The sequence below is a fragment of the Argiope bruennichi genome, chromosome 4, assembly GCF_947563725.1.
Source record: "Argiope bruennichi chromosome 4, qqArgBrue1.1, whole genome shotgun sequence".
Lineage (NCBI taxonomy): Eukaryota > Metazoa > Arthropoda > Arachnida > Araneae > Araneidae > Argiope > Argiope bruennichi.
The window spans coordinates 79,999,320-80,019,656 of record NC_079154.1 but is presented as its reverse complement, the minus strand read 5'-3'; the positions used below and the strand labels follow the sequence as shown (position 1 = coordinate 80,019,656).

The 20,337-nt window shown below is 28.4% G+C and overlaps 1 protein-coding gene across 1 annotated transcript; it reads left to right on the top strand.

Annotated features, from left to right (window-relative positions):
• Positions 1 to 1,667: 1,667 nt before the first annotated feature.
• On the top strand, positions 1,668 to 19,210 carry LOC129966002 (ferritin, heavy subunit-like). Its single transcript, XM_056080331.1, has 5 exons — positions 1,668 to 1,824; positions 10,177 to 10,301; positions 12,667 to 12,813; positions 17,561 to 17,689; positions 18,922 to 19,210. Exons 1-5 carry the CDS (start codon positions 1,752 to 1,754, stop codon positions 19,078 to 19,080), a joined length of 633 nt encoding a protein of 210 aa, XP_055936306.1. The 5' UTR covers positions 1,668 to 1,751; the 3' UTR covers positions 19,081 to 19,210.
• Positions 19,211 to 20,337: the final 1,127 nt, after the last annotated feature.

The following is a 20,337-nucleotide window of genomic DNA, read 5'->3' as shown; positions in this document are numbered from 1 at the left end:
ATATAAACCTTTTCTACTATTAGTATATATAAGCATCTTCTACTATAAGTATATATAAGCTTTTTCTACTATAAGTATATATAAACCTTTTCTACTATAAGTATATATAAATCTTTTCTACTATAAGTATATATAAGCCTTTTCTACTATAAGTATATATAAGCCTTTTCTTCGATAAATATATATAAGCCTTTTCTACTGTAAGTATATATAAGCCTTTTCTACTATAAGTATATATAAGCCTTTTCTACTATAAGTTTTCTATTCAATTTCACAAGTTTGAAGTTTTATTCCGAAAATAAAGCCTTTTTATTCTATCTTAAAACTGAATGCAAATCTAATGATTCCATCCAGTTTGATTCCATCTTCGTTTTAACCCTAATTTCCCCTGGCTTTAAAACTTTTATTCTTAATTGTAGCTACGATAATTTAAATATAAATAAATAAATTTACTAATTTCACTAAATGCAATTGCAAAGCACAAGAAAATTTTTAAAAAACCATATAATATTTCCCTTGAAAGTAATATTGAGAATCTAATTAGGAATAGTATTAAAAATGTATATAATATCTCATTTAAAAAACTTTTATAGGTATCGACTTTTGGTTTTAATAAAAATCTAGAACATATTTTGGAGAATTACCTTTATTTGTAGATTGAGCTAACATTACTTTGTTTGGATCGGAATTTGATGCAAATTATTACATTTTTGTGGTAGGAATTAATACCGAATTTTATTCATTTGTCTCGTTGGGACATTGAGTTTTCAAGTTCACATATACTTGGATTAATAAAGTACGTATATAGGCAGACACGCAGGTATCGTTTATTATCTTGAGGGAAGTTCAAAACATCCAATTTCATCAAAATTTTGAAATCACATTTTTGTAATCTCCGTACTGGATCTACCTATACTCCAAATACCGGATAGGATCAATGAAAAAAAATAGCAGCGTACTGAATGAATAATGCTTTTATAATTTCCAATTCCAATCTTCTAAGGAAAAATTTCAAACTTTATCCAACTAATTCGGAATTTTAAAAAAATTGAATGTCTAGCAACCAAAACAATTACTCCATTTACCCCAAAAAATCTTTTTTATCGCCCTAAAAACAATTTTCCGATACTTTCCTAGCGGTGCCCCGAATTTTACTCATTCGTCTCGTTGAGTTACTGAGTTATAGTGTTCATATATACTTGGATTAATGTAGTGCCTGTACAGGCAGACTCACAGATATCTTTTTTTAGAGGGAAATCCATCAAAACTTTAAAATCACATTTTTTTGTGATCCCATACTAGATCTGCGTGCACTTCATATACAGGATACGATCAAATAAGAAAAAAATGGCAGAGTGCTGAATGAAGCTTTTATAATTTTCATTAAATCTTCTAAGGATAGTAATACTAATTCAGAGGACGAAATTGAATTTCTAACTCCGAAACAATTACTCCAGTTACCCCAAAATGTTCCTTTTTTTATGGCTCTAAAAACGATTTTCCGATACTTCCCTAGCGACGCCCCCAATTCTAACCAGAAACTAAAACTGCCAGCTCCAAGAAATTTCTCCCAAAAACAAGGCCTTTTAGCGGAACTGCGTTTACTTTTACGTGTCTAAGGTCAGGGAATTGATGTTATCGACCTTATCACCGCTGACCCTTGATCGTTTTCTTTTTGCTAGTGAACTCGACTTCCCAATTAACGTTTAGTGGTACGAGAGCAGAGGATAAACGATTGTGGCGATTATAAAATGAATAGAATTAATATGGTTTGGCTCTGGGCATCTCTTTGTATGATTCTGGCGAGTGTGTTGGGTGTATCACGTAAGTTTATTTATTCGTTTTAAGTTTAATGTTTTTAGTTTCAATAAAATTTCAAAATAATCATTTTAATTTTTATATTAAAATAAAACAGATATAATTAAATATCTATGTCCTTTGTTCTTGAATTTTGAATATTTGGGAATGGTTACAATTTTTGTATCAAATATTTCCAAGTTTGTCATTAAAATATTTTTTTATTAAAACAGTATTAAAAAAATAGTTAAAAAACAGCTTTCAATTTTTTTTCCCAACTTTAACATTTCATGAATATTTACCAAAAAATTGTAATTGTAAAGAATTTTTTTGTTTAACCGTTTGACTTACGAATGAATTTATTTCTAAATTAAATGTCTGTTCGATTTAAATCTCTGATTCTTATAATAATCCGTATAAAAACGCAAAAGAAACCTGAAATATTTGATTTTGTCCAAGTGATTTCTGTCTTTTAAATTTGTTGCTACTTTGACTAACAGACTGAACAACGGAAATTCTGAAAGCATTAGAAATATCAATATAAACAAAGAAAATAATAATAAAAAAAAATTTTAAAAAACAGCTGCCCACAAAACTTTTTTTTTGAATAATTTGCATTTACTTAAACTACAAATAATCTTTGAATGGATACCTAAAATCTAATTACTTAATTCTTGAAAAGGCAGACAAGACTTTAAAACGCTGAAATACATTACTAGTGCTTCAATTCATCAAAGTTATTGTATATAATAAATGTAAACACTGATGTTGGCGATGTAACCTCAGAAAATACTTGATAAGAACATGGCGCTCATTTCTCTGAACACGTAATTTAGAGATAAAAATGAACAATACAAAGATTTCTGTAGCTTTATGGCCTAAGTTTTATCTTAGCTAAAGCTATCTAATTAAAATTCGATTATAAATTAATGATAAATGAAAGCTATTTTTTAAAAAATTCTTTGTATAAAAATATATATAAAATTTCGAATATACATATTCTAAACGATTTTTTTATTTCGTTCTACCAATGCTTTTAAATAAACTTTGTTGTAAAACTTTCTGAACATCACAATTTTAAAATACCTAATCTGTTGATTATAATACTCGAATCATTGGGTTGATTTAATTATTTTCATTGTTGAAAATAATTTAACTTATTAATTTCATTGATATGAGATTTGATTGATTGGATTTATTTATTTTTAAGATATAAAAAACGATGTTTGTCAGAAATGGGAGATATAGAATACTATATATACTTTAGATATATATACTTTATGAATATATATACTATATTTTATGAATGAGAGATATAGAATACTAAATATACTTTAGATATATATACTTTATGAATATATATACTATACTTTATGAATGGGAGATATAGAATACTATTTATACTTTAGATATATATACTTTATGAATATATATACTATACTTTGTGAATGGGAGATATAGAATACTATATATACTTTAGATATATATACTTTATGAATATATATACTATACTTTATGAATGGGAGATATAGAATACTATATATACTTTATGAATATATATACTATACTTTATGAATGGGTGATATAGAATACTATATATACTTTAGATATATATACTTTATGAATATATATACTATACTTTGTGAATGGGAGATATAGAAGAATGAGTAAATGAGTGGGTTCTATGGCGCAAGGGTCATACTTGTCTATGCTACGGTAATCTTAGGATTAGAGTTAGTTATATGTAAATGGTACGATTCAAAATGTCAAAAAATATAAAACACAAAGGATAAAAAGTGATAAGTTTTGAGTATTAAGAATAAAATGTAAATAAAAATTCTGATATCTTAATAAAATGAGAAAACCCCTTTTTTTTAATTAACGCAAAAATATTATGATATTTTGTAGTTCTGTCTAAAGTTCAGTAGTTTAGACAAAGTAGGGTGAGGAAATGTATTTTATACAATAATCACTATTTGTTTACATAATGTATTAAAACGATACTAATACATCCTTTAATTAATTTTAAAAGTTAACAGAAAACATAAATTTAATTTCCAAAATATCAAACAAATTTTTGACTTTTATAACAGAGCTTTTCATGACAGAATTATAAAAATTTCCTTAAATTCACTCATATTGAAGTTTAAAATTTCATTTCACAATTTTTTTTATGATTTAAGTGAATGATCTAACAATTATTTGCATCGGCATTATGAAAATAGTTGATATAAGATTATAGAATCAATTCGTACTTGTACCGTTTTCATTTTGGATTTCATTGCATGCGAATATATAGAAGTAATAGAAGGTGATATCATTGGCTCGTATGCGTCATGTGACTACGTCGACACGTTGATCCATTTTATTATCATGATTAAAATGTTTTGTTTAGTATGGCATCCATCTTATGCAATATCTAATCTAACGTGGGAATAAAACACTATAAAATAAAGTTTCTTGACATAATATTATAGATAATGATAAATATTTAATGTAATGAAGTATTCAAAGAAAATTCTCAGATCGAAATAAATATTGATTTCAAAAGTTTTGGCTAGAGTTTTTTTTAAAAATTATTGCAACAAATAATAGAATGTATGGCAATAATATTTACATAAGCTATAAACAAATATTATTCATTCTTTAATTTTAAAAACATATTTAAATATCTGGAATCCAATTTATAACTAATGATAAAAAAAAAAAATTCTCACAAATTCATATATGCATTTTTATTGTTCCCAGAAATGCCCATAAAAATGTCGGATGATTCATATAATATATTATCTACTTCAATAAAAGTAAATTTTTAATTAATATATATTTTTTATTTTGTATAAATACCGTAAGCAGGAACAACACTGCCCGTTTTTCAAAAAAAAAAAAAAAAAAATGATGTTCCTTGAACCAACCACTAAAGACGCCAATGATTTCGCTGTACAGAGAAAATATTTATCAATAATATATTTGCGAAACCTTATCAGATATTTAAAAGTTTTAATCAGTACTTTTGTTTTTAACTTGTTGAACAAGTGTTTTTGATAATGAGCTTAAGTATTTCAAAAATCTCACTTATTTAAGCGTTAGTAAAAATTAAAAAAAAAAAAAAACTACTTGTTTTGTTTAAATAAACATATACAGTGGGTATTTGCACACTTTTAGAATTATTTCAAAAGTGAATTTAAAAAAAAATGTTTTAGAATAAAAATTTCTGGAAACAGCTTATTGTTTGAAATGAAGAATATTGTCTGCTACTTTTAAATTTATTCTTCTTTCAAAATGCTGCAAGTAAACAAGCTATTGATTGAAGGATAAGTTTTTGGGCTTTCTGAAAACAAATATTTCTTTTCCACAGTTCTAAAACGCTGTGAAATACTTGACATTAAAATTTCTAAATCCAGAATAAGCGAAAACCAAAAAAAAAAAAAAAAAAAAGACTTTAATCATTACTTCTGCATGCCAAAATACCGAAAAAGATATCACTGTTTCAAATATTTCTAACGTGAAATCGCTGATAACAAGAACAATATTTGCCGATTCAGAAATAAGTTACAAAGTCTTTGTAACTATTTATATTTGTAAAACTATAAACGAATTCGTTTATATTTGTAAAAACTATAAACGAAATAATAAACCAAAATTTACAAAAAAAGATTTTAAAAGACACAATTTTCACTGGTTTTTTGCCAGTGCATTTGGTTCATTGCGGAATAGTTGGTAGAAATCTGCACGAAAACTTTTTAATAAAAGATAAATGGCAATACATTGAGATCCTTGAACATGGTTTTACCTAAATGATTGCTAAATGAATATCATATAGATAGGTAATTGACCCTACTTACTGTTAAAACCATGGGGAATTTTTTTTCTAACTTGTAAAATATAGACCTTGAATGAATTTTTAACATTGTAATTCCTATATTTCGAATATTTTTGCTTACGTTTCTAGCGATCGAGACTAAAGACTTATGATGATTTTGAAATATTGTTATTCATTGTAATTTTTACAAAAAAGTTGGAAGAAATGCAAAAAGTTGTCCAAGTTTACGGTACAAGGAATTTCCATACAATTTCTTTAACCTTCTATGACTTATTTTTATAACATCACAGTAAATCTTCTGTGGTGACAAAGTGTAAGTTTTCTACCACTAGTCACTACCAGAAAATACGATGTATAATATCTTCATCTAAGATATTTTTTTTTGCAGTTGAAAAAGGTAATTATAAAAATAGCGTAGAGTTTCAATATTCAAATAAATGTTTGTGGCAGCTCCATGAAACTGATTTTAACTTCTAATAAGATGAAAAAGTACAGACTTTAAGAAATGAGAGCTTCGGAATAGTAAAAAGCATAATTAAAATTTGTATTATTAAAAGATTTTCAATCAATTATAATAATTGATTTATATTTTACAGTTTTTACGTGATAAATAACGTTATAAAACGCCACGCGTTTTTTGTTCTAAAAAAAACAATATGGTACCCCCCTCCCACCAAAAAAAAAACATATGCCATTTAAAAAAATTTTTGATGAACGAACACCAAAAAATAGTATTACGGTAACAAGTTTGAAGGATTTGTTTACTATTAAAATGTCTAAGATATATTCTATATTCCAGATTTTAAAAATGCACTCTTTTTTTTTTCAATCAAAACTGGCAGGGTCATGAGATTGAATTTTTGTGGAAAAAAATTGCCATAGAGCATTACACCAAATACTACATGGTATAAAATCAAGACCTGAAAAAAAATGGTTTATCTTGTTTATCTAACAAAAATTGACCATGATACTTCCAGCCATAGTATACTTCTACCAAGGCTAAGTCCATTCAGTATTATCTTCAGATAAGCCTATCATACAGATGTTCCTTAACAATTAAAAATACTATGTTCGTGAATGATAAGAGTTCGTTCTTTAAAAAAACAGTTCAACATTTCGAATTATCTTAATTTATTTTACATTTTTAATCGCTATTTCCATATTCCTGTATAATGCCTGAAAGAATAGGATTCGTGATGAAGTTTAAATAAAACTTGCACTTATGTATAGCAAAAAAGATTCATCATATGAAACTGGCTGCACTAAAAGCTCTGAAGAATTTAGTGAAAAAAGAGGGAGAGAGAGAGAGAGATTTGTCATTTATAAATACATAAAAAAAGTATCAGTATATATAATGCTGGAATGTGTGTGTGTGGGGGGGGGGAGTTAAAGATAGCTCCCATCCATTTGGTTTGCGACAAGTGCAGATCTCAATTATCGTTTTAGAGTTAAGAAAATCGGCTAGGTTTTTTTAATGTGTTAATCGATTGATTTATCTATGCTCAAATAAAACTCAGCATGAATAAAAATTAATTATGGGATAATAAACTTCCCAATCTATTTACATTTTTATGCTGGATTTTAGCAAACGTTTATGAGCTAATTATATTCTGGCTTCAAGGCTAGTTAAAAAGTTATTGATGACATTTTCTTTCTGCATTTATTTTAAATTTACTTTATATTTGAAAATGCATTTTTTTCCTGTTAGTGGATCACTGTTTGATTTAGTTCTATTTAAATGACTGGATATTTATTTATTGTTCACGAACATAATATATGGGGAAGATCCCACAACAAGAAAACACAGATCAGTAAAGCAGAGAATGACACGAATCAAAATCTAATAACATTTAATCAGATCTGAGCGTCCGATTATTAACAGGACACCAGCCTATCTTGACAGGCACATCTTCTAGTTTTATTAAGTGTCTTTATCAAGTGGCTTCTTAATTATTTCTTTGAAATTGAATTTAGCTTTGTGCACGATATTTCTTTTAAAAATTTATTCTTTCCTTCACTGGAAATAATGAAAAAAAAATCGGTGCTGTCATTTCTTGTCACTTATTATCCCATATAACTATTCATAGATTTTTGAAATAATAAAAAATGCCTATAATGCGCTTTGTTGTGAGGAAATAAGATAGACACTAAGTGAAGGAAACTTCCTTTCCCACAGCACTGATATGAATTTAATAGAGCTGTCAGACGGCGCGCCTTCTTCCTTTTCCAGGAATTTCCTGTTTCCAGAAAGAATCTCCTGCTTACGAGTATTTCCAGATTAATATTTGTGTGGTTCACTTAAAGTATGACATTTCAGGCACGCCAAACTTTTCTTTATTCATTCATTTATGCAAAAAATTGAGTAATATTTGATGCTCTAAGGGTTTAGAAAAATTTTTTTGTAGCTCAATTTCAAATTTTTGGAAAGTGGAAATCTTATGCCTCCTAGAAATTTATAATCGAATTTTTTTTTAACTACAGATTTATGAATATTTTACATTCTCAGTACAGAAAATTCGTCTGTTTTTTTTCCATCCGAGTAAATTTATTCTCGTTAATTTTTGTATAGCATTTGTTATTTTTTTAATATATAAAAATTTCGATTCTAAAATGAAAGTAGTGATCTTATCAGTTGTTAATTATATCGTTCAGAAACAAATGGATTATAAGAACAATGGTTTATCTTCTGAATCTTAATATTAATTTTTTAAAAAAAGAACCTTTGTCGAAGCTGTAAAGATTTCAATTCCATAATTTTATAGAGTACTTACTGCTCTTAGTAAAATAATATAAATAGAAGGGAATAGGTGGGAATTGGAATCATTCAGATATCATAAACAAAATATTAATCATAATTCTATACAAGAATGAAAGACTAATGCTCTGTCAGTCGGTTTCGACTTTTGTGACGTATAATCTTATTTTCATTCTTTAATCTTGTTGTAATTATAATTGCCATAAAATAATTTTTGTTTCACAAAGTGAATTATTTTTCTTTAGGGACAATACTTATGTTTTTCTCAAAAATGTATAGAATTATTCTTATTTTAAAAGAAAATAGACCGAGAGAAAATCAGGAAGTTGCAATTATCAGAGTGCCTTGAATTTATAAGCCCTTAGTCCTTACTTGATTAACCCATATTTTGACTAATAGGAAGAGAAATGTATCTATTGTCTAAATAAAATGTATTTTTAAATATATGCAACAGCTTTCCCTTTATTAGAATATGAAAAGTTATTGAATTGCATTTACATTACAGTTGTCATATGAGTTTTTTATTGCGTCTTCAACATAACTGCAGACAGTTGTGTCTCTGCATTCCGTTTGATTTGAGCTTTCCAAGTTTCACTGTAAATGTTCCAATTTGTTTGAAACGCAGAACCATTCGCCAAAAATTTGGAACAGTAAGAGAATTGCGGCCCCACCTAACGAAACGTCTTAAGCGATTCAGAAGTAATATTATTCTTCTACAAAAAGAATTTGACGCTCGATCTGGTAAAGGTAGAACTTTAGTCACTAAAATTGGATTTCAATGAAAAATTGCTTCACGCACAGTTATGTAAGAATTTCAAATATTTTCCATTTTTTTTTTATAAATTTTTAACACCGTTTCGTTATTTATCTCCTATGAGCCAAAATATGAACAATTTTTTGTCCTAAAATTAAAAATGCATACTCAGGAGAAAATGTGTAAACAATTTGCTTTGAAAAATTTGAAAAAATGAAATCTCGAATAAAAAATGATTATTCTTTGCATTAGAATTTTTTCACCAAAGAATTTTATATCTCATAGCTGTGAACTTAAAATTTTGTATTTATAAAGATTTAGAAAGACTAGAAATGAAATATGTAATGATTGCTGAATAATTTTCCCATATAATTACGTAAAAAATCCCAATTTATCAATCTGGGAAATGATGATCTTTTTAACTACTTAATTTACTTTAAGTAGTTAAAAATTGCATTTGTAAATATTTCCAATGACTTAAACACTGCGATATCACAGGAGATAGAATATGCAATTTGTATCTTACTGCTCTAGCCGGTTTCGGAATTTTATTAATATTCAGTAAATTTCTATCAACACAATTCTATACGAATACTTATCATAACTATGAATTATTATACGACGACGACCAAATTGCGTTTATACAGTAACTTTTCTTTCTATGTCATTCATCTTTTCAACGTCATTTGTTTCCCTGTGTTCCAAAATGTATTCCTCCTCGTTTTTCTTGTGACTGCCATTTTTTTCTTACAGTGATTTAAAGAATAATGGCTTTATTCTTTCCCTTTATTTTTTTATGCTACTAATTTTTGGGATAAAGAACTCCTACTGAATGGTATTTATTTTTAGGGAAATTGTTTACTCTAGTCATACTATGTCTTTTCATGAAGATTTATCATGTAACAAAGAATAATCAGGCACCTGGTTGAACGATCCTGGTGTACCAATTATAATCCACGCATTTAATTTTTTTATTTTTTTTGCAGTTTTTATTATTGTATTTCATCTGTGACTCGAGACGCAATAAATTTATGTTTCATATTTCAGAATTCACCAAGAATGACGTGAAAGATGTACCCTCGGACAGATATGAGCTCTATCCAGCATGTACGACACTTTTGAGATCTCAGGTTAATATCGAGATGCATGCCAGCCTTACCTACATGAATATGGTAAGTTTCCAAAGTTTGCTGTAAAATTTTCAACCGCTTAAAAATTTTAGAATGAGTTATATGAAAATTAATAGAAATATAACAAAATTATGTAAAAAAATATCTATTCAAAGTATTTTATTTTCAACGCTATTGCTTTCGAACACAATTATTTTTAAATTTTTATTTCAATGAATAGGTATTTCTTAAATTAGTTAGTCAAGTGTGGTTTCTGCAAATTACATGCAGAATTCACAGTCAATAGGATTGATCAAGTCGACAATTTTTAACAATATAGATTCCATTTTTGAGATTTGATTTTGTCGAGTTTTTCTTCCGGTTTATGAGAAGAATTGTATATTTTTAAAGTTTTGAACTAATTTGGAAAAGTGGAACAGTGCACCATAACTATCAATATCTCTGTAATTTTACAGATGTTTGGCAGTATGGGGTATGAAATAAGCTACATGAAACCATACTATATAAAAAAGCTATATGAAGTATGCTTTTGCACAGAAGGCAGGAAAAGAAGACATCTGGCCGAAATGTGTTAATTTTAACACATAAATTACCCATTATTAAGGATATTATCTTTCACGCACAAAAATGATGAATTTTTAAACAATATTATTGAGCTCTCAAATGCTTATTTTTATGGAAAATGAGCGTTTATGAAAAATGTTTTTAAGTATTAATTAAATAAAGATTTTTTCCTGTTGTTAAGTAGGTATTTTTTTGAGCTCAAGTCAAAAATATATTTTTTCTTTCAACTTATTTCTTGTGTACATTTACTTTTCAAATAATTCTTGCTGTACTTCACATTTATTAGCCCCACACGTCTTTATAGATAGCCATAAAGCAAGACAATTTTATTTTTGTTCTTCAAAAAGTAAACATAGATTATTTTTTTTTGTTATATCTTGTATAAGACCTTGATAATCTTTATTTATCACGATAATTGATCTGTTTATATTTCATCTGTTGATAACATTGCTTTATGCACTCTCTCATTCATAAGACTGAACAGTTGAAAGTTTCAGTTGAAATAAGCTTTCTGAAATAAGAAAACATCAGTTCAATCTGAAAGAAATATGAGTTAGACGACCAGAGACCGTCTTTGGGAAGGAATTTATTGTCATTTTCTTCTGAACTTAGAGTCGATCGATTTCTCTATGTATCCCTATGTAGGAGGAAACAAAAATGTTTGTTAACGTTTTCATTACTCAAGAGCATTTACCTTATACTAATTCTGTTTCAATTATTTATGAAATTCTCTCCATTTCGCCTGATGCATGACCTTGAATTAGATTCTTAAGGTATTCGAGGTTCTACAAGGATTCACTTTTGCACCAAGTTAACTAAAAGAATCACTTACTAAATTTTCTATATACATACTTATTCTTACCATTCGCCAAATTTAATCATTTATTTGGCAAAATTGACTGATAGTTAAATAATGAATGTTCGATTTTTTTTTTTTTTTTTTTTTTTTTTTTTTTTTTTTTTAGAAATCCAGTCTATGTTTGTATTTTTAATTCATTATTCACCAAAAGCATCATACAAATTTAGAATGACAGAAAATAATATTATTCATCAAGAAATCACTACAAAAAAATGTTTAAACATTTCTTAAAATTTGAATGCTTTTGCGCAATGTGTTCTAGAATAGGTAGTAGAAATGGAAAGGTAAAGGACCAAAATTAGATTTTGAGATAATGATTCTAAGTCTACTTGGATTAACATATCTAGACAAGAATTATTTTATGAAACGAAACTTATTAGCGCAATAAGACAACGGCAAAATTTTGCTTGATACTCTTCCTGAATAAAGTACAATATTGTGAAGATATAATGAAAATATTGAAAATATTTAGGGAAGAACGGCATTTTTTGTTGCTCAAAGCGATTTTGGAGCATTTTAATATCACTTGATGAAAACGTCTGTCGTATTAACAAGATGAAAAATAGATAAAATAACTAATAAAAAATGAACTAACTTGGTGTTAAAGAAAGAAATCGATTAATGAAACATAAAAAGGTACGTCCCACCCGCAAAATGACGTCATTTACTCTCGATACGTTACTGCGTGAGCGTCTGAAGTGTTGGAGCTAATTTATTTTGCGAAAAAGATATTCATATTTTATTGATATGAATGGATTTCTTCTGAAGGAATATTGAGATCATAATTTATGAATTTATCTCATTACAAATCTGGTTATGACTGTAAATTTTTTACATATTTGAAAAATATTTTAGAATAGTCAATTTAAATATTTCCAAACTTCTATTTTTTTCAATAAATGATATTTTAAGTTTCATTATAAAAAAATCATTCTTTAAAACAAAAATATTTTTAATTCGAATGCCTTTGAAATCTTTTTGCAGGCTGCGCACTTTGATCAGAATGGTGTTGCTAGAAAAGGATTTGCAAAACTCTTTAGGAAAAATTCCATGGAAGAAAGAGAGCATGCGCAGAAATTTATCGACTATCTAAATTTAAGAGGAAGTAAATTTACAGATTTTAACATCGATGTAAGTATGAACTCTTTTTTAGTCTCTCTCTCTCTCTCTCTCTCTCTCTCTCTCTCTCTCTCTATATATATATATATATATATATATATATATATATATATATATCAGATTTCCAAGATATGTGCTATTCATTCTCTTGTTTTACGAATGAACAGTAATTTAAGTCACGGTATAAATATACGAAAATACGTCATTAAGTAATGCATATAATTTCGTATATTATAATAAAAAATGTAATGTATAATAATATGAAGATGAAATGATAATATTACAGTTTATTACTTTTCCGCATAACTGACATTCACATTCCGGCATTTGTCCCAGTGCTGGCTCAGTCTGAGAATCCCGAATCCATAGAATTTCATCGTTCAAAATACAAAGAATCGACTCGGAAGGTTTTGAACACCCACCATACAGCCAAAAAATGGTCCCTTCAAATTTTATTCTATTTAAGTCCAAAGAGGTCCCTTAGTTGTCAAAAGATTGGCTCTGACGATGACCTCATATGGGCCAACGGCGTTTTATCAGACTGGAATTTTCAAACTGATTCAGCACTGGGACATATGCCTTACCATGATTGGCAGTTATGTCGAAATGTAATAAATTGTAATACTTTCATTTCCGGTTCATATTGTCATGCATTATATTTTTTATTACTGTGATATCCTCTTGTATAAAACAACATCAAAACCATGTTTATATTGATTCCTGTCATGAGTAAAGTGATGTTAATTTTTACTATTTTATTTTATGATCTAATCATAGCTGTAAACTGCAGTTTAAGTGTATTAAAGAATTTTAAAAATGTTCATATTTGTATAGGCCCTTGTGACTTCTAACTTGAAGAGATATTTTTTTTTCTAAAATTGTAATACAAAACTTTATAAGAACTTACTTATTACAAAAAGGTTTAAAAGATCTGCCTTTACAGTAGTATCCTAATAGTCATAAGCATTTATAAACCTATCTTTAATAGTTTTTGAAATAAAAAAATTGAATCAAATTTAGACAGTTTTTAACAACATTTTTATTTTGTTATGCACTGATATGGTGAAGGTTAAAAAAAATTTTTGATACTATAAACTTGTTATGATTATATCTTTCTTAATTTTTTAATGATTTTTATTTGTTGATAGCAAAAAATAAGGTTTTAATTATTTAAAAAAGATTAAAACACCTACTTGCACTGTTTTAATTCAAGCCAAAAAAGTTGTTTCAGTTTCATTAATTGTATTTGAAGAATGCATCCATATTCCGTTTAGAATCTAAATGATCTTATAAGAGTAAAATAAAAGGAGCAATTTTTGCTACTCTTTTACAATCCTTTTCCAGATGCAACTCCTGTTTTGTAAGAAAAGCTAAAACAGCATCTTATGACTCGCATCAACAAAATCCAAATTGCTATCTATATACAAATACGTGCTAAATCTCACGTTCTTTACTTAAGAAGCAACACAGACTAAGAATTGGCTTTATGTGCCGATCCAAATAAATACTAACGGAATATTTTTTCAAAATATAAGTTTTGAAAAGAATTTCTGGTTGCGTTTTTTAGAAATCGGTCGACATCAGTCTTCTATCATTAAAAAGGGAATAATTTTCTTTATCTGTTTATGATTCTTTATCGATACCTTGAAATGTTTCCTGATTTTATTTATTTATTTTTGGTAGATGAGTGAAAGTTATTTTCAGCTTGCAGCGCATTTCTGAGCGTGCAATGCACTGACTTTTTGGCACATTAAAACTAAATTGTCTAAGAATTATTTTCGTATTCTATAGTTATAAAAACTGATCTACAGGATAACAAAAATCATCAAAATGCAAAGAATGCACATATTAATCAATATATTCGTGAAGTCCAATTGAGGTGTCAAAGATTTTTAATTTCTACTTCCAATGTTGTTAATACGGTGTTCATTTCGAATTCTAAGCCTATTACTTTAGGGCGACTTTATCCATCACAGGATACCCTCGGAGGGCACTTCAAAATGAGGTGCACCTCCGAGGGTATCCTGTGATGGATAAAGTCGCCCTAATACCCTCGGATACTCGGATGGATAAAGTCGCCCTAATACAGGATACCCTCGATGGGGGGCACCTCGAAATGAGGATGAGATGCTTCCGGCATGGTGGATGGATCTCGCCACCCTGGAGGGTACACTAATAGGTGGGGGATCTGGCTCCTCCCATCGATGACGGGACATACTTCCTTCGGGGAGGGTTGTACTGTGGCCGGTGATGGCCCTTAGGACTCAACCACAGTTCCCGCCAATTGCTGTTGCGGCGGTCCGGTCATTCAGTTTTATGGTTTAAATCCGTGTGCCTTAGGGCGGGTCGGAGAGTTAGATAGTTGACTTATCCATCACAGGATACACAGAGGGTAAAAAGAGCACTTTACTGAGTTCTTTGTTAGACTTATTTTCGCTTTTGCTATTCTTTTCCAATTTGATTCTCTTCTTGTTCTTAAGTTGCACTATTTTGTTTCAATTCGAAACTGTGTAATGTTTCTATATAGTTTTTGATATAAAAAAACATCTCAGACTTTTCTATTTTCGTGCAATCAAAATGGAGTAGTGCAAGCACGAAAGCGCTTAGGATTTCCTGTTCTGAAAACAGACAGTATGGATAGATTTTGCCTGAAATAGCTACCCAATTAAGTTTTTCTCCATCCATGCTACAAGAGAAAACATAATTTGTTTTATTAATGAAATGTACATGATCGTTATTTTTTAAAGTTTATTTGACAAATTTCTATAAATTGATGAATATATAAATTATTTTCGATTTCTGTTTACTTTCTCGCGCACGAGGTATAGAGAAAGCGTCACAAAAGTATAGAGAAATCGGCACAGAAGTATAGACAAAGCGTCACATAAGTATAGAAAAAGAGTTCCAAAAGTATAGAGAAAGCGTCAAAAAATTTGAAGTCGAAATTTTGACGAATCTCAACGTTTCAGGTCTCCCTGAATTAGTAAAACACACTTTTGGCATTATGTCTGTCTATTTGTCTGTTCAAAAGCGCTCTGAATTAGGCGGATGAAATTTGATACATAGACTTTAGACCAAATTTGTAGATATCTTCAAATTTTGTAGGAAATCCATTTACAAGGCGTTCGTCAAAATTCGATAACCGTATGTTGCGGCTTATGGCACTTTACAAGTCCACCAACAGTTATCTGTCAGCGATTTAAACCGAAGTGAGCATCTCTTGTTTTTACAGTAGCGCCAACTAGGACCAAGAGTACCACTTAGCTACTTCATGAGTCACATTCGCCTGCACAACCATTTTTTACAAGGGGGCACATCCCCATACCTCACATACAGAACACAGAAGAAGAAGAACTATACCTGAACCGGGACTCGAACCCGGGAAGCCTATAAGGAAGACGCACTACCCCTATGCCAGGACGCCGGCGAACTACAAAATATATAAACAGATAAAACTTCACACGCATTTAAAATACATGTTCTTTTCAAATTTTAAAATTATCAAAGACTTCACCATCTGCCGGTCTGTACTTTTGCATGCGCTTAAACGCAATATCTCATAAATGCAATGAATTAAAGCAATGAATTTCAGCATGTGATTACATCTGTAGTTTCGTGTTAAAATTTGGTTTCAACCGGCCAGAAAAAAAAAAAAAAAAAAAAGAAGAATCCAAAATAAATATTCGCATGATCGATTTAGTAAAATTGCTAGATTCACGCCAGAATTCTGTGTTTCTTAACCATCAATGTCATTCAAGGCTTTTGCGATCACATACAAGGTCCAAAATGTTATGAAAGGAAGGGTGATGAGATCTTTATTGGAAAGTATGCTAGAGAGTTTTGGAGAAACCATTCCTTGAAATATGATGCATTAAACTCTGAAAACTGGAAGAATTTAGATTAGAAGCCACACTTAAACATTGACTAGTTGCTACTAAGAATAAAGAGTATTTATTTAGGAGTACGAATAAAGAGTTTATATTTATAATTGACCCTTTAAAAGTGAAAGTTTGGGAGAAATCTGTAAAGATTGTCTTCATTCGTTCAAGCAAATAATAAAGACCAAAGTGATAACTTGCCAAGCGTAGCATTGAAACTTCATCTGATAAATTAATCCTCGAATTATACGATTATTTGTTATGCATTGACATTCGTGAATAAATAAAAAAAACACCTGTTTATGAATTTTTAAATTATTAATTTAAAAGCTGAATTCCTTTTATCATCTTTCAACTATGAAACATTATTCTTCATTGAATTCACTTTTAAAAATGAAAAATTTAAGAAATATGAATTGCCAAGTTTCCCCTTACTGATCCCCCCCCAATATCAACATGAAGTTAGTACATTTATAGGATTATATTTACTAGATGTCAATAGGATTTTTTTCCACCTATAGTTTTTGTTATTAATTTATTTAAATATTTCAGCAGAAGATGTTATTAATATATAATACTTTATCACAATTTTTAATAAATGTTTATATATTGACACCTTGTATTGAATATATTTCTTGTAAGCATAAATAGATTAATGTAATTTTAAAAAGTTCATCCGCCAATTTAATCATAAATGAGTCCGATTTTAAATTAAATGACTAAATATTGTTAGTGTTTACTAACTACTTAATAATTGGTTTTACTACTAACGACTCTCTTAATATGAAATTTTTGACTTGCCAAATTTTATACTGTTTATTTAAAAGATTTTTGATATTAAAAATTATATGCGAATATTAAATATTTTTTTAACGTTTCAGATGCCTGATAAAACTTCTTGGGGCAGCGCCACTGAAGCTGTGAATGATGCAATAGTCCTTGAAAAAGAAGTCTACAATCATCTTCATCATATTCATGACATAGCTGAAATACACTGTAAAGATGCCCACGTGAGTAGTGAAAAAAAAAAAAGAAAGAAAGATTTAAAAGCAATTCAAAAAGTTACTCATATACAAGCATTACATCACTTACATTATTTCTACAATGTTAAAATTCAATTTTGCCATTAGCGTATTCGTTGACAATAGAAAGAAAAGATAAAACAAAATGAACCAGTTAGTCATTACTTTGTAATGAACCTGTGAGTCATTACATTGAAATGAACCAGAGATGATGAACCAGTGAGTCACTACTTTGAAATGAACCAAAAATGATGAACCAGTCAGTCATTACTTTAAAGCCCATGATAATTTCAAAAAAAAAAAAATTAAGACAATATAGTAATGAATGCATGATAATGTGGTTTATAAATTTGAATGTTATAACATGCATATATTTTTCCACAACAAGGAAAATCAATGTTATAGCATTCATATCTTTTTTCCAAAACAATGGAACCAATGCTATAACATTCACAGTTGCAAATGCTGCAATGTTTAATCTAATATTTAATGTCTTTGGATTGAATATTATCAAAGAATTCTAGTAGCATTGTTTCTTTAATGACAATTACATTGTTTTTATAGTTATTTAAGTAAAAAGCAAAACAATAAAAGTCGTTAAAAATTAATGATAATTATTATTTAATGGTTAGTTCACATACAGATTTTATCATTCAATTATTATGACAGATTATTAAAAAAAAGATAATTTTAAAAAAATATAATGCTAAAAATTATTATTTTACAGACTTGCCAAATGAAATATAATGTAATGAATTAATGAATAATTCATATTTAAATACATTTTTAAAAATAATTTTTATACTTCAATTAATAATGATGTAAATAATTCAATATAAGCTCTAATTGTAGCCCTAATGTTTTCTAATTCAGGTAATTTGGAATTTATGCAAATTGAATCAATATCAATTTCGGTATTTCTCTTTACGCTTTTATTGTGCTTTTTTCTTCGTGTTCATTGACCATCAAATTCTCAGGGCGAAAAATTAGACACAGAATATTTAACTTTTAGGGTGGAAAAGAAAGTAAATTAGATTTTAAAAAAACACGGAAGCGTAACTTATAAATAAAAAATAATTTCAGAGACAGCAGCAACTCTGCAGCCCTAATGGACTAAACGCCACTGTTTAATATCAAGAAAAAGATAATTTTACTCACATAACTATGTAATTATGAATGTTGTTTGAATAAGCTACTGATTCTTCCTGTTTCCATTTCAGCTGATGGATTACTTGGAGCATGAGTTTTTCACAGAACAAGTGGAATCCATTGATGGCTTCATTCGACATGCATCTAGGCTTGGAGCTATGTCCGACAGCAACGGTCTTGCCGAGTATCTCTATGACAGGGAGCTACTGGAAACGATGGAAGACGACTAAAATTTTATTTATAGCTTCGTACTCAAATCAGAGCTTGTATCGAGCCATTTGTCACTATATGTGTTTTTCATATATGTTTTGAATTTATAAACAATGAATAATACAAATAAATTCATTCATTTATTTCAAATGAATAGTGATAAATGAATTGTTTTAAATTTTCATATCTCTTCTGTAAGATTATAAAACCTCAATTCTTTTTCGTTCTTAATTCATGCTGGAAAGGAAATGAAGGAACGATTCCTAGAAATTAAAAATCAATTCAAACTAAAATAGAGTTATTAAAAAATTTTTGATTCAACATGAAGAAAATAATAATTGTCACTTTATTACATAGATTTTTACTTTGCAGGATTTTTCATTTCATTAAAAAAAACGTTCTATTTCCGTTTTATTCTAGTAGAATAAAATTTATTGTTTCGTTTCGGTACGTAAAAATGCTGATGCATAAAAATTAAATATGAAGACAAATTTAGAAGCTAATTTCTCCACCAATGGAAGTAAGTCCCCCCCCCCAAAAAAAAGAAAAATTCTCTCAAAATGGCTACTATTGCCATTAATTTTCGATGTTTTTCACTCATATAATAAGAATAGAAATGGTTTTGCAAGTAATCTAAAATAAATTAATGATTAACAATGTATAAAGAATGAATTTATTTCAAAATTTTGAGGAATAATCCCAATATTTAATTACAGCGAATTATATTTTTAAATATAAGATTATATCTTTCAATCAAAGTTACCGCTTTGATGTTTAGTAATGTTTTACTATTCAAAACTATTTTCTACTATTTGAAAATTAAGAAAAGAAAAAGTCGAGTCAAAGTTAATTTTAAAAACAAATTAAGAAAAATTCTTATTCACGTTAAAAAATACTTTTGACAATACCATCCTACTCATGAGTTAAGGAGTTTTTTTTAAAATTCAGCCTGCTTAATTTGATTTCAAACTCATCAGCAACAAAGGAATCAATTTTTTTTAAAAAAAATTAAGTTGCTTACAAGCTCCAAGAAATGATGGCATTTAATTTTATTTGACATTTCTAAATAATAAGTCGACATAGAAGGAGGGAAATTTTCAACAAAAAGTTTTATTTTTATGACGGAAAAAAGTTAGGATTTTCCAAATTGTTTTATTTTTTCTATTATTATGAAATGTGATTTTAAGGAAGAAATCTGCTTCAAAAAGAATAGCTTTAACAATCTGTGGAATCTCAACAAACTTTTTTTGTGTGCGTTATAATCAAGCTAATCAACT